The sequence below is a fragment of the Corvus brachyrhynchos genome, unplaced genomic scaffold (genome assembly GCF_000691975.1).
Source record: "Corvus brachyrhynchos isolate BGI_N302 unplaced genomic scaffold, ASM69197v1 scaffold29, whole genome shotgun sequence".
NCBI lineage: Eukaryota > Metazoa > Chordata > Aves > Passeriformes > Corvidae > Corvus > Corvus brachyrhynchos.
The window spans coordinates 2,274,223-2,290,239 of NW_008240033.1; the positions used below are offsets into that span (position 1 = coordinate 2,274,223).

At 40.7% G+C, this 16,017-nt stretch overlaps 1 protein-coding gene across 1 annotated transcript in view; it reads left to right on the top strand.

Moving 5' to 3' along the window:
* Positions 1 to 6: 6 nt before the first annotated feature.
* The window catches only part of TSPAN12 (tetraspanin 12), a 47,231-nt gene continuing 31,220 nt past the window's right edge, over positions 7 to 16,017 (top strand). Inside the window, exons 1-3 of the mRNA XM_008640979.2 lie at positions 7 to 67; positions 13,828 to 13,910; positions 14,547 to 14,682. Coding sequence (XP_008639201.1) covers positions 13,831 to 13,910; positions 14,547 to 14,682 — 216 coding nt within the window. The 5' untranslated portion in view covers positions 7 to 67; positions 13,828 to 13,830. The remainder of the gene's footprint in view (positions 68 to 13,827; positions 13,911 to 14,546; positions 14,683 to 16,017) is intronic.

Sequence of the window (16,017 nt, forward strand, 5' to 3'; positions counted from 1 at the left end):
CACGGCCAGGGAGGACTCGGTGAAGTGCCTGCGCTGCCTGCTCTACGCCCTCAACCTGCTCTTCTGGGTGAGTGCAGCGGCGCGGGCAGGTGCCGTCCTGGAGGCGCAGGGCGGGCACGGCCGCGGGCTGCCCGCACGGTGCCGGGGGGCAGGAGGTACCGCCCTGGTGCCCTTGGCCCCGTGCCAGACAGCTCCCGCAAGGGAGTACTGTTTACTGGGGGGAAAAAAATGGCTTTGGAAACCAGTGGGAAGTGAAATTGAATTAGGGTTACACGTGGGAATTTGTGTACTTGTTATATGTAGAGAGGGGAATATTCACGGGCGGGTTCTTGACTGGGTGAGTTTCAGAGCATCCTGTGACCCAAGATGAACTCCAGTCTCTCTCAGGTATTTGAGTAGTCTGCCCAGAGTTTTCTGTGCGTTCGGTGGCCAGATCCTAACTGGCAGGCAAGGGCCCTTTTGTTTTGAGGATTTCAGTAAAAGCTGTGTTTATAGCAGCAGGGTTTCTCACTCTCAGCACAAGTGGGTGTGATGAACTCTTGTTGCTTAAACTTTCGGAGCTCTGGAGAAACAGCAGGATAGATATTTTCAGAGTCCTGACTCACTTACAACAAATGAAATCTCTTTGACATGAATAGATGAGATTTGTGCATGATAAGGGTAAGACAACAAAAGGGATGATGTCCCATACCTGTTCATAAGGGCTGGCTCCTGAGGTCTGTAGACTTGACTGATGCAGGGATAATATGTGGGCTGGGACCAAACCTAGTTTATATCTGGTTTTTTTTTTTTTCCACCTGTATTCAGCTCTGGATGGACAGGAAGGACATTGACCTGTTGGAGTGGGTCCTGAGGAGGGCCACCAAGATGTTTAGAAGGGTGGAGCACTCATCCTGGGAGGAAAGGCAGAGAGGATTGGGATTTTTCAGCCTGGAAGAGAGAAGGCTTTGAGGTTGCCTAATTGTGGCCTTCCAGGGCCTGAAGGGAGTCTACAAGGAAGATGAAGAGGGACTATTTACTAGAGCATGTAGTGACAGGACAAGGGGGGATGGCTTCAAACTGGAAGAGAGTAGGTTTACATTACATATTACAAAGGAAGAAATTCTTCAGTGTGATAGTAGTGAGTCACTGGGACAGGTTGCCCAGAGAAATTTTGTCTGGCCATCCCTGGAAGTGTTCAAGCTTTGAGCAACCCACCTGTTCTAGTGAAAGGTGTCCCTGTAAAGCAGGGGGTTTGGAATTGAGATAAAGTTCCATGATTACAGAAAACTAAGTGAAAATCAGAATATGAATGAGAGAGAAAACTCTTCAACATCATTTGGAACAGAATGGTACTTTTTGTGTAATGAAAGTGATCTGAAAATCTGTTGAAAGTATGTAACTTTGTATATTGTATTTAGTAGAGATGAAAAATAAATTATTTTCTTAGTCTGTGTAGGAATAAAATCTTTTAATAGAAGATGAGGAAAACTTTCTGAAGAAAAAAAAATGTAATTGTTTCTAGCATTATCATGATTTTTGCTGGACTCTGTACAAAATATAAACTCCTGTGTTTTCTTTTAAGATGAAGGTTGCCTGGCCTCAGCTGCCCTGAGTTCAGCTTCGGATTTTTATACACGTGCTATGAGACTTGTTCACTTGTATTCACGTGAACATTGACATGGTTGAAAATATTATGTCCTGCTGTTTGCCTTTTGGCTGTTTTCCTCTGGTTTCCATAATTCCTGCTTTGAGCTGTCCTCAACAGTTCCTACTTGCACCTTAACTCACTGCTTTGTCCCCTTAAGCTTCCTCTGCTCTTTTCCCTTGCTCTCAGTTCTTGTTGCCTGCTATGTCACAATCAGATTTATTATTCAGGAACAGCTCTTTGTAGTTCAAGTGGACATTTAGGTGGTACCCACATTGCACGTGAGGCTATGCCTTCATGCCGTGTCAGTTACATGTCATGTGGCAATGGGAGGCTTGTTGCTGGAGCTGAGTGCTTCGTTTTTCAGTCCTGAAATGCTTTCTTTGTGTAGGAAGGCCTGCCCTTCTCTTTGGAGGGGGCTGGTGTGTGGTGCTGCAGTACCTCTCTAGGGAGATCAAGGTCTCACCTAGGAGATTTAAATGTGTCTGGCCACTTCGCTCAAATTTTAAGTTCCTTTCCATGTCAGATTGCTCCTTCTCACTTTTCATTGTTTCGTTCACATGTTTCTTTTGTGGACCTCAGGCATGGAGCTGTGCAGCGTCTTTGAGCTTGTCAGGGGAACAGCACTAACTGCATCTATCAAGTGGTCCTGTTGTTGGCTTTGTCCCTTTTTAAGTTATGTCTAGATTTGGTTTAAAGCATTAATTGCTAGAAACAATTTCCCATTCTTTTGATTTTGTTGCCCTTTTAATAACAATGTCCCCCTTACTTAGCAAATGCGATTTTTTTTTCCTTAGTCATAATAGGATAAAAGGTCTTTTGAGTCTGTTATGGTATAACAAGTGATGGTAAATAAAATGGCAAGTTCTTAATCTTGTCTCCAAAATACAAAAGTTGTCTTTAATTTATCTTTCTAGCTGTGGCCTGGACACTGGAAAATACACCCAAACAGTTAAGTGAAATCTGTATGATGCTGAAGCATGTCAAGATGTTATTAATATAATAATAAATAATAAAAATATTAAAAGTAAATAATAAATAATACATGCTAGCATAGCAGATGACTTGCACCACGGATATTGCAAAGAATTAAAGCTGTTTTCCATAATGTGTATAAAATTACAGGTGTTGGAACTCAAATGAAAAATTGGCCAGTCCATTTAGAGTCCTTGGGATTTTGCAAAGCAGATGAATGCATTGTTTTGGCTGAAACCAAATAAACAAATAAGCAAGAAAACCCTTGAGTCTTCCAGAACTGTGTGTTAAGGAGGAGTACGTGTGGTGGGTGGGTAGTTAAATGTATAGCAGTTACATCAGACTTCTTTGGACGAATGAACATGAACCTCTTTCCACTCCCTCTCTGGTTCTGTTCAGATGTGTATTTAACAGCTAAATATAAATCTTCTGTCAGCTGCTTGTTGTAGTGAAATCTCCCATATCTTTTCCTCTGTCAGAGCTTGACTTTTCTTCTGTTCGTATTAGTGGAAGTTTTGCTGCTGCCATTTCTGAGTGTCATAGCATGACCTACAGTGTACAGTTCTCCTGTGGAAAGTTCCCCTAGCAGCAGGTGCTTCACCACTGGAATGGGCATGGCATTTGTGGTTTTCACTTGCTGTTGCCCGTCCTTCCATCTGCAAAGCTTTAGTTTGCTGGTTGCAAATAAATACCTACCTAGGTTATGGGCTGGATGTCAGGAAGTTTAGATTAGATTAGATTAGATGCAGCCGTGTTCCTCCTGAGAACGGTGGGTTCTGTCCCGACAGGTAAAGACAAGAGTGCTGCTGTGATTCCAAGGTCTGTATGGACCTCCTGATTTGCGACATAGACATGTAATTCTCTCCAAGCTTGATCTTGAAGGGGTTTCTGCTTTCTCGTGCTTTCTTCCTTCCCAAGGGCCATTGTCTCCCAATTACTTCCAGCTTGTTGATAATGTGCCCAGTGGCTGTGTCAATTATCAGTGTTCAGCTGAAAACTGTGAAGATGTGCAAACGGCGTGTGTTGGCTTTTTAAAATCATGGTTTGATTACAGGTCCTGGCTGGAATAAGGAGATATTCTCTTCTTGTTTCACTGTGATGGTGTTCAGCAGTAGGTATAACCACACATTGTGCAAAAAGGATTGCTTTCTTCAAGCTGAGAGCACGAAGCTTTTGAAGTCCTGAATAAAACTCTGCAAGAGTCAGTAGTCACTATCTGGTAAGGTCTGACTGTCAAGCTCTTAGAAGAGAACATCTGAAGTAAGCTTCGAAGTGTGTTTAGTGTGCAGCTGTCCCAGTGTGTGTGACTTCAGCATTTGTCATTGCCAGCTTGGTGAGGATAGACTAGTGCATATGAAGCTCCTTAAGGTAACAGAACTGGCTAGTCTGATCATGAATACTGCTGAAAAACTGAAGGTGCAGATGGTGGTTGCAAAACACTGCTGTCTGCATTATTTGGTTGTTTTCAGTGCCTATGGAAGCAGAGAAGTGAGAGGTGAGAGAGCTTTTATCAGTCACTCTGCTGCTATCCTTGTAGGTTCTCCAGAGTATTAAGTGTACAGCTGTGTGCTCTGTTTGAAAATAAACTTTTTTTACTGGGCTCAGCTGATGAGCTGTGATGTACCTGTGTGTGCATGAGAGGGAGGCAAGCAGGAAGTGTTGTTCATAATACTTTGTCACTTTTGACCTAAAGTCTGTTTAGCTGTAAATAATCCATAAGCAGTCACCTGAAAGCCCAAGGCTCTGTTTTAGTGGTTCATCATTTTTTTGTAATGGACCAGTAAATGTACTGCCTTTAGTGCTCCAGAAAAACACTGGTTTTGTGGAAGTGAGTGGATTGGTACTTCAGGAGCTGCAACTTGCAGAAAGCCTTTCTTCTTACAAGATGGACATAAATTTGTTTTCAGTGCTCTAACTGTTGTTGATTAAGTGACTGACGCTGGTGATAGACCTGATCTGGAAGCTTTTTCCATGGTCAATTGAATCATGCATCTGACTGCAAGATGTCTCTTTCATAGAGTGGAAGTTGCAAATTCAGGACTTCCTCAGTCTTCTAACTTTTTTGACAGTATTTTTTTTCACAGTGTCCTGTACAAGGATATCCTTCAGACTAAACCCTGCAGTTAACATTTGGTTTCATTCTTCTGCAATCCTCATACATACATGAATGGGCATCACTTTTTAGTGTAATTTGCAAGACTGAGGGATCCAGCTTGATTCTGTGTTCTGTAACACTGCTATTTCCAGTATATTAAATTCTGGACAGCCAATAAAAGAGAAGACCTCCAAAAATGCATGATTTGGTGTTTTGTGGTCAAGACTTAGTGCTTAGCTAAGCAGCCTATCTTAGTGGTTCTTGAGGGAAGACGTATTCCTACTGATTACTATTTTTCTGTTCTCAGTGACAATACTGGTCTTTGTTATATCTAGATAGTTTGTGTGTCAGGTCTTGGAGGAATTTAGTTTTGAGCTTTGCAAATATATTTTATGCAGCTTATGAGACTGCAGGGTTTTTCCTTCTGGTGGGGCTTTACTGAATTGGCAAGCTCATGACACTGTCCCAGCTCAGTAGCATTCCTGGGTGTAACATGAGTATCTTCATTCATTTTGAGCACTTTATAACTTGTCCTCACAGAATCCCTCTTTGCCACACTTTGGGATGCTGCCATTGTTCTATATTTTGCTGTGGTCATTTCCCCAGTTAAACCACCTTTGCAAGCATTTATACTAGGCAGACCTTCAGTCACAGAACATTGTCAGCCTGTAATAATGGCACAGGCATAACACAGGAGATACCGGAGTGCAAGTATCCCCTGTGGGTTGTGCTAGAACAGGAACCAGCAAATGGTGCTGAATACAGGGAAAATTCAGCCTCCTGGCTGCTTACAATTGTAGGGGATTAAGCAAAGCAATAGTTTTGAGACATACAAGGCTGTTCTACTTTCCTTTGCTGCTTAGCCATGTATGTTCTTTAAAAAAGTTATTAATAGTCGAAATAGATTAACTAGATAGTGATAGTAAATGCAACTAAAAGCAACACAGTAGTTTTACTAATTTTCTCAATTTTTTTAAAGAAAAGCAAAGTATAACTTGGAAGGAAGGGTGCAGGAAAAAGTCTGTATAGACTTTCTGTCTTGAGAAAACTGCCAAAATATTTTTTTTTTCTTCTGGTGAGCATGTGAGGCAGGAGCAGCTGCCGTTCTGTTGCTTGTAATTGAGGATGACTGTACTCTAGTGCTGCGGACAAATCAAGGTTGTAAGTTGCAGTTGACTGTGTCACAGGTGGTAAGGATCTCTTAACTGATGATTAATAGTGTCAGTGGATGTTTGAGCCAAGACAGCGATGTTGCCACTTTTCTTTCACCTTGCGAGCTTTTTTTGCCTAGGGATATGCTGTTTCTGTTGAGCAATGTTTAAGATTTCCTTCAACAGTACCATCTAATTTCACTTGTGCAGTTGCAGCCAATAAACACTTCTGGCAGGTAGTGGAAATTGTTTGCATCTATCTCGAGCTTGTGTTTGTGAGCAAAGTTAGAAAAAAAAATCACGTAAAATGAAAGTGGAGCAAATTTGCAATTAGTTTTCCATTTGAGTGCTTTGCACGCTTACATCTAGTTTTGCCTATGTGTACTACTTGAGAATTCAGAGCAAGTGAATATGAGCGTTGTGCTAGGAAGTAACTAAGGATGGTTGGAAACAGTGGTATTTTATTTCCTGTTTTCTCCAACTTCAAATGCATGTGTTGAATCTTGTAATTTTTTTTGCTTTATTTTTCAAGTCTGTTGTGACATGAGAAAGAAATCAGTCTATCCTGCCTTTTGTGAAACCATATTCTGCACAGAGGTTGTTTCTGCTGTGTTTTGACTTCCACTCTTGGTGGTGGTATTTGTAGATACTTGGAATGAAAAGTTTGGGTCAATGTTTTAAGTTTAAATGGCAAATAATATCCATTGAAATGAACACTGCCTGGCCAGGTACCTGTAGCACTGTAAATTATTCTAGGCTAATATACTCTGATTTTAGAGACTGCACTTTAGACATGCATAATTAAAACCTTATTTTCTTAGCATTCTTTGTATAAAGAAAATAACTGTGGCTTCTGTGGGAATATGCTGTCTTTTTAAAGGAATGCATTCAGTAGAGGAAGCTATAGGAGGAGTTTTAAATGACCAGAAGTACTTCTAATTCTGGTATTTGAGAAATCTTTTACTTTTTGGTGTCTTTAGGCTGTATTATTTATACAACATTGTTACATTACCAGACTATGTCCTAACAAAGTAGAGTTTAGCCCTAAATCAACTTTGTCTACCTCTACATAACCTTTTATCCCAAGTATCTTTGTACGTGATGTGTCTCACCCTGAGTGGCATGTCAGCTATGGATTGCTGGATGAGTTTCTGGAAAACTGTCCTGAAAAACAGTGGTTGGATGTGGTGATGGAAAGGAAAAAAACCAAACCCAAGATCCCACCCCAATGTTAGAAATTGCATTAATATGCTTTTTAATTGGCATTCAGGAATAAGTGAACCACAGACATTTTTTGGGTAATACTCACAATTAACTTGTGGAACTTGTTGCATCAACCTTGATGAATCACGAACCTGTGCTGATAAGATTTGAGCCCGTAGCTCAAGGGGAAGGAAATCTTCAAAACTATGTGCTTATACTGGTAAACCACAATCTGCAGCAAACTGGAAAGGTCCATCTGACTTGTAGGTACTTGTACATTTTTTCTTCCTTTAAATTCACATCTCCTTTTGTAGAAGGTAGCTATCCAATTATTCGTGAATCTCCAATACCCTGTACCCAGTACACTTCTGTACCCTGAAGCTTCTCTATCATCTTGAATCTGTGGTAGGCTCTAGACAAGGCTCATAGGAATAACAATTTTTAAAATATCTTGTAGCTATTTCACAAGGTATAGGGGACAGTTTAATTTTGTGCATTTTTATAGGAATATGTGATTTAAATAAAAATGCAGGTTCATTTTGATCATCTTTGTGTGCTCATGGGTATTCATGTGTAAAACAGGAAAGTTAGGTGATAAACCCACAAACGGCTAAGATGTAGTCCTGTGGATCATAGGAAATACATGCTCTTTTCTTTGTGTTGCTCTTCCAGTTAAATAAATATATATATATGGTGAATTTAAAAATAATTTGCCTGTATCTCTGAGATTGACTACTGTCCATGAATAAAAGCAAACTCTTAGAGAAACAAAATTAAGAGTATATTGTGTATATGTGAAGGCATATCATCTTGATGGTGATGTGTGGATTGTGATATGGATTGGGATGCTTGAGCTGGGATGCTTGAGCTGTGATCATTGCTCTGGATTACCTGCGATGAACAGCACATGCCTGCACTTCTGCAGAGCAAAAGACATCCTGACAGTGAGATGGTTACTTTTGAGGGAAAAGTGGCGCAAGTCATGTCCTGACAAGAAGTGCAGTGCTTGAGTAGTCATAGAGAGGGTGGTTAAAGAAATGCATGGACTTCCTCATCCCTCTTTGCTTTTAATGTACCCTTGTGCTACACAGGCCAGAGGCTGATGTGGGTCTGACACAGTAGAACTGTACCTCAGCATTGTTTGCGTGGTTGGGCTCTTGCTGTGCTTTCTCTGGGCGCCTTGAACAGCCACCTGCTGGAAAACTTGCTCGTGTTCCCTGGGAGGGTGACCTCTCAGCAGCCTGTCAGTGCTCCAGCAGTTGCCTTATTGCAAAGTGTGCGAGTTCCAGCCCGTGCCAAATGTGGAGCAGGTTGCTAACTCACTGTTGCAGCTGTGCAAGCAAACCCAGATTGAAAGTGCAAATATGAACGTGCTTCAGCTGTTTACTGAGGTGGGAGTGGACCAAGGCATAACCTTGTAGGAAGCTTAGCGAAAACAAAATATTGGAATATCTATCGAATTAAAGGTCCTTTTTTTAGGAAATAGGGGATTTCCCTTTTTTGTAGGCAATTCTTCTTTCTCAAAACATTTCAATGGTTTTGCTAGGTACTACAGAAACACAAGGCCTCTTGTCCCCCCTCCTCCACCCTTATGTCGCTCTGACCCAAAAAATGTAGCTGTCTGTTTATCCATGGACATGAGTTATCTGTGTTTGTTCAGTGATCTGAATGTTGAATCTAATAGTGAAAATCCTGTGAAAAGCATTGCAGCATACTCTGTTCACGACCTTGTAATGATGTATCCCCCTGCCCCCTTGGTAAGGGTAAATCATAGCTCAGATTACCCAAACCAATTTTAACAGGAAGATTTTCACAAGGTTTGGTTTGTGTGTTTGTTTGTTTGTGGTTTAGTTTGGTTTGTTTTTTTATTTTTAACTAAAATTAGAGGACATATTCTGATGAATGTTGTCATATGTTGGAAGTCATTTTCTTGGAGCCAGAAACCTTTTCATGCAAAGCAGGTTGCTCTGTAATGCTGCTAGTCAGCATTTCATTATGGATATCAAAGCATGGCCTGAAGTTGTTTACCCCATCTGTTAAAATAAAAACGATCATGTGTGATTTTTGGTATGGAAGATACTTTTAATCTTTCTCCAGTTTAATAGGTAAGAAAAACCCTTTCTCAAATTTGAGCACAGTAAAATGAACATGTTAGAATGTTTGAATGAAAAAAAATGATGAGGGGGTGAACACAGGTGTGCAAATAGCAATATAAATTGGACTTGTTCCCTTAAAGACAGAAATCCATGTTCATTTATTTATTGAAAATGCAGATTTATTTTACAGTTTAGGTATGGCCTCAAAGACAGTGGGAGTAGAACTTTCCAAATAACAGCTAAAAATATATACTTAATGAATTACAGATGATTTTATATTTTCATTTTGCTATCTAATTTATGTAAGAGTTCCAAAGGCAATTTAAACTATGCTTGGAAATGATTGCTCCTAATAGCTGAAGTCTGTTGTTGGATGGTGTAATTCAGTTGTCTGAGAAAACCTTAGTAGCTTTAGAAACTTTGTTAGAAATTCATTTGCAAATTTAATGTGTTATTGTGTGCATATTGCTCATATATAAAAATTGAATTTATTACCTTGGTTTAATCAGTGTGAAAATATATTTAAAATAGAGTATGACAGCAGGCATCGTTGTGGACTCGTCAGTGTCGTGTTGATGGCTATGCAACATACTGTGACAGTTCAGAATTAAACCCATAGTGACTTGTGCAGCCAGCTGCAACAAATGAACATGTTTTACTGCATACTATCACATTATATTTACAGCACAGCAGACTGGCTGTCATCAGAGAAGCTTGAATGAAACTTTTTGGTGAAATGATGTTACTGCTAATGTGAGAATTATCGTAGCAGTTTTATTTGTCATAAACTTGTGTTCTTTCATCTGATTGCTTGGTACAGATTTTAACTGTATTTTACATATAAATTAGTTACAAAACAATGGCTGAAGTAGGGACTGCCAGTTTTTTGGGGTGACCTTTTTACCATCCTTCAAATGAATCAACAATAGCTGTAATCAGGACCTTGTCCCTGCCCATGACTTCTTGAAAATCACTTGGCAGTGAATTGCAGTGATGTGCCTGCTGATACTTGCTGGTGGGTTTGGATGCACACCAAGGTTTTTGGGGAGGCTGTTACTGTTCCTGCCTACTGAGTGCCTGAGCTGAGTTGTAGTGTTAGTGTTGATGGACTTCCTGTGCTGCTGGCTGAAGATCTGCATGTGCTGTAGGTAGTGTGAAGTGGTGGGTGCCTGGAGCTTTTTTGATGTCATCTGGCACTTGAGGATGTTTAGTGCTTTTACAGGGCAGCACATCTGCATGTTGAGTCAGCAGGAGGCTGTGGAGGTCAGACATGTGTGTTGTGTTCTTATTGTGATTCCCTTGTGGCTGTGGAGCAGGTGAGCAAGTGGACTGATGGATGGGAGCTAGTGCTTGATAATCTTTTGTCACTAAAATAAACATCAGTCATTATGCAGGGCAGTCCGGTGTTGCAAAGGCATCTTTCATCTGTCAGCGTGTTCCTGCCCTGAGGCTCACTTCTGCTGATCAGAAGGGATGCAACTTTTTCCCCATCACTTTCTTCTGTTAGTGAAGAGCTGCCAAGCCATGCTGGCTTATGTGCTGTGAAATACACCTTTTGTAATCAACTTATTGCTGAATTGCTTTTTTATCAGTTTCTTTCACAGGCCTCCTTTTTTTCAAGAGGAGCCTGTTGTATTTGCCTTCACTTTCTGACCCATGCCTTTCTGCTGCCCCAGCTGGACACTGTTACTAACTTTCATGCCTGTGAATGGAGTGTGTCACAGCACTCTGGCTTTCAGGTCATTCAGAGTAATAATTCACTTTTGGACTTTCTTGAAAATACAGTGGCCAAAGGTGCCTCACTAGGAGTTTGATTGGCAGGAGGGTGTTGCACAGGTGATCTGTGTGTAACATCTGTGTAGCAGTGAGGTAAGGCATTGTACTTGCTCAGAGCAATGCTGACTGAGCTCTTGTGCATTGTAAGAGTAGCAGAAATCAGTAACACCTGAAGCAGTTAATGGTGGTGAGATCATGCCAGGCACAGGAGAGGTGGGTGGGTGAGCTGCAGCCTGGCTCTCACAGGCTCTATAGGTGGAATGTTTTTGCATGTAATTTACATCAGCAAGAAACAGTAGTAATTGTCTGTTAGCTATTTACACTAAGTGAGAGCACCCAGGGGAATCTAAATGGCTAAAATCTTTCTGAATGATGCAAGAGGCCTCTCATAGAGAGGTTGTTCTTACAAACTGAAATGGTGTTCATGTAGTTACATTATTTGTGAAGGTTATGTTTCCTAGGTTAAAGGGAGCAGTCCTTCTCTTCTTGTTCATAAGTGAAGAGGGAGTCACGTTCTCTGATGTGGTCATTGAGCATTTCTGTAGAAGTCACACAGCCATGTGTTGGCCTCAGCTTGGTAATGTATCTGCCTAGATTTTCCACAGATTTTATGTGGGTAAAAATACATATCTAGGTAGAGAAGACTCAATTTAGGCAGGCAGAACAGAAATAAAAGTTCTTGTCCTTCCTGATTTGCCTTTGCATGCAAGTCCTTTCTTCTAGCAAGCTGAATGATTCTCTTAGTGACAGGTCTCTGTTCAGTACTTTTGGTCTCCAGGGGGTCCTTTCTGTCCCCTCTGCCTTTAACCTGGTTGCTCTGTGATCTCCCTGTTGTCTGTGAATAACCTGCATGCTTCAATATGCTGCCAAATCTTACCTCTGCTGAAGGAGCAATCTTGCCTTCCTCGAAATCCACCTCCTCTCACTGCTGTGTACAATGTGTTGCCGCATGCTGAAGGCCGAAAGAAAATTCGTGCAGTCTGAGAGTTCCTAATGGACAGCAAGGAGTAGGCAGTCCACCAGTCTGGTGTTTGAGGAAGAATATTATTTAGAAAGCGATCATTTTTCTGGTACTGTTTTTGTAGCAGGACTATGTGGCTCTTACTAAAGTTACTGAGGAGTGTTTTGATGGACTTCTCACTTCTGAACACCACTGTGGTAACATGAAGCAACCCACTTTATCTGCAATATTTTACCATAAAGAGAATGGTCATCTGAGCTAATGCTTTTCTGTGTGTATCAACAGGTCTTTCAGGGAAATGTGGAAGGTTAAAAACATTTTTATTGCCTTTTGACTACAAGAAAGTAGGCTGGCTGTTTGTAGTCTGCTTTACCTCTCTAGTGTTTTGACTGCATGTGTGGTATGTTTGCCTGATGCTTTCTTCCAAGTAGATAGGAATTTATTTAGGAGATTCCAGTCATCTTGTTGTCCTTGTTCCTGCAGCTTCCTGCAAATAAGACAATAGAAAATGTTCTTTACTGTTTTGCCAGCCAAAACAGATCCCACAGAGTGTAAAGAACATGAGTGAACATAGTTGAGCTGTAGCATGCACTAGCTTTCAGGGTATGCTTGCAGCATGCCAAGCACCCAGCCCTTGCTGGCAGCACCCAGACCCAGGGCAGTGCCTGTACTTTGTGCATCAGATCTGAAAACTAGGAAGAAGCTCTGGGATAGGAACTGGGAGTTCTGTGAAACTTTAAAGGCAGAAATAGTCTGCTGTGGGCATGCTGCAGGCAGGGGAGCCAGTAAGGACACAGAGTGACTTCTCCTGTTAGATTTGAACCACTTAACTTGTTCTTCAAAACAACTTCGGGGGAATATGAGGGCATATGAGAAGCTAGATGTTGAGGAAAACAGGAGATTAGCACTTCTTACTGATTTAAGAAACTGTAAGTATAATGCTGATGTGTCCTGCCATACCCCTATACAGCGCATGAAAACAGTAGTATTCAGGAGAGTCAGTATGCTTAGGTGTCCCTCCCTCAGCTAGACAGTGGTGCTTCTGAGGTCCTGTGTGTTCTGTGGTTCAGGTCTAGGTGCCCCCGTGAAACTGCGTGAGGAATGCCTTGTCCTCTGGCAGTACCTCTGCTACAGCAGCAGCAGAGCTGTGCTGTCACAGCATGGCAGGTTCTGAACATGTCGTTCAGGTTTGACTTCTCAACAGAATCAGAGGGCAGAGCTTCTCCTGGTAAGTTCCAGGTGTACTGAAGTGTATGATGGCATCAGGTGACCAAAATCCATCTGCTGAGGTGGTGGCAATTCTAGGTGGGCTCAGTCTTGGAGATTTGCTTGCTGTGGGAGCAGTCCTGGTAAAAGGGTAGTGGCTTTATGCCTCTGAAATGCCTGACAGGTTAGGTACCCAAATGCTTTATATGGTTTATAATTGAAATGCGGTTAGTTTTATTTTCATTTTATGGTTCAGGAAACTGAGACATAGTGTTCATGGTGTCACTCTATCTGCATGAGCAAGACAATCAGATTCTTCTAAATTTAACCCAAAGCTAAATCTCTTCTGTGTGTCAATGTATCAGTACTGTTCTGTCAGATTTTTCTTCACTAGCTGTGTACCTGAGCATAGCTTCATGATTTCATGCAGACTGATGTGTATCACTTCTGAGCCCTGAAAGAGTCTCTGATTTTTGTTGTTTCTATGGTATGTTGTGCAGTGGTGGGATAGGAGCCAGCAGTAGCATCCTAGGTGGAAAAGAAGATTATTTTCACTGGCTGCCTAATACTTGGGCAACAAACCAATTCTAAGCACACAGAAGTACAGTTTTGGGGACACTGTTCAAATAAATGAATGCATGAAAAATATTAGTGATGACTGATCCTCTACTTAAATTATGAATGATCTTGCAATTTGCTTTAAACACATGATAAATAACTAAATGTTTTTTTTTTAGTTGATGTCCGTCAGCATATTAGGTGTTTCTGCTTGGCTGAGAGACTACTTGAATAATGTTCTCACTTTAACTGCAGAAACAAGGTAAAGCTTTAGTTAAACTTTTAATCTGTGTGAGTGACTGATTGTGGTAGATGTTGTTCATTCTGTATGGCAAGCTTCCTAATTAGGATTTGTAGAATTAAGAATCCTTCAGTTAAACTAATAATTTTTTTATTTAAAGGTGCATTTTTTTGCCACAATTTCAGGCATCAGTTGAAATTAGAAACGGGGAAAGGATAGGGTTTCAATCCTGTGCCTTTCTCTTCTGACAGGGTTCAATTTTTGGCCCTTTGACAACTTGTAATCATATTATATTACTATTTAGTTTTGAATACTTTATTCAGTCCAGAGATTTAGGAATTCTGTTAATTTTATTGCACCAGTGTTTATGAGCCCTAGTGATAAAACAGGGCCTCACTGTGCTACTTACTGTGCAAGTGCAGGACAGGAAGATTGCCTTTGCTCCAGAGAGGTTTTGGACAATGCATTACTTTTTGGTACTCAAATGCACCATTTGACCTTAAAACCACGTTGAAGAGATTTCTGTGAAATGTGTAAGGTGCTGGAAAGAACACATCTGCTAATCAACCATTTTCTTTTTAATGGCTGTATTTTTCTTCCTATGTATCATTTTTGTGTGATTGTGCTTTTTTTGATTATTGTTCTGATTGGTTTTAGGGTGGAGGAGGCTGTCATTTTGACTTACTTTCCTGTGGTCCACCCGGTTATGATTGCAGTCTGCTGTTTCCTCATCATAGTTGGAATGCTGGGGTACTGTGGAACGGTAAAAAGAAATCTGTTGCTCCTTGTCTGGGTATGTTTCATAACTTCTCTTTTGTTTCAGGAGTTAGAAAGGTTTTAATCCACAGGCACTTGATAAATACTGATTATTTTTTATTACCATGTTGAGTTATGGTATTGGTGAGGAATTGTAATTGCAAAGCACACAGTAGGAAATAATTTATTGCCTAGACTGCATTATGCTGTGACTGAAAGACAAGCAGTGTCTCAACTGCAAAAATCCACTTCATTTAGTAGAGGAGTTGGTGAAGGGAAAAATAACTCAAACTCTTAAGTACTAATAATTATAGGGACATGAGTCTCAGTACTCTGAAATAAACCCATATGCTACTGTTTTGACTCTTAGCTGTGCAATAGCTACCTAACCTAGGCTTTGCTTTATTCCACAATTGACTGTGTGTGTAAAGTAACAGCACTTGTAGCTGACAAAAGTTAATTCTGAGTGTGTTCAGAAGCTTTGTCTTCTCTTACATGGATGTGGAATTTTTCAGTTGCATTTGGTTGCAAGCAAGTTTTAAAATAAATTCCAAGTACTCATCTTTTTCCTTTGTTTGGAGAGTATATAACTGAGCTGGAAGCAGCTGAAGTGTAGTAGTCTTTCCTGCGCATGGCTCTGTGTACAGTTTAACTGTGACGTGGCTTTGACCGTCAAGGGAGCCAACTATTTTCTTCATCTGGAAGTCAGTGAATTTGAGGACAATAAAAGAAACAGTCAACCAAAAACAAACAAAAAAAATGCCATTCCAGCAAAAGCCCATCAAGTTCACACAAATTTTAAAGGTTTAGAGTTAAAATTTTTAGCCTGTTGGCAGTACTGAAATCCAAGAGTGCCACATACCTGTATGCTTCTTAAAAGTGTAGCTGTAGCTCTTTGCAGAATTGGACTCTGTTTTTTAACATGAGGATAAGCAGGATTCCAAGCAGTCTGTAAGTCCAAGAGAGCAGGAGCAATGGATGTGAAAGAGGTGTATCAGACTTGACTACTCTAATTACAGTAAGAGAAAGTGGGCAGATATGACCCTTCACCTCTTGAGGCTATCCAGGGTCCTATGCAAGTAGAGTTGGGCTCCTGCTGTTTTTTCACTGCAGTGTGTGTTTTTCACTGAGTTGGGTTCTCACAAAGTGCATTCAGTTGAATTTTTCTTGTGGATCTGTTCAGGCTTGAGTATGTGACACCTAAACCTCATGGATTTTGCACGAAATGACCATAAAACACCATGAGAAATTGACAGATTTATTCAACCTTAGCTTTTCTCTAACAGAAATATTCTAACTGCAGAATAAACAGTTACAAAACTGTATTGGTGTTTTGTATTAAAATGTCTTTTTTTTTTTTTTTTTTTTTTTT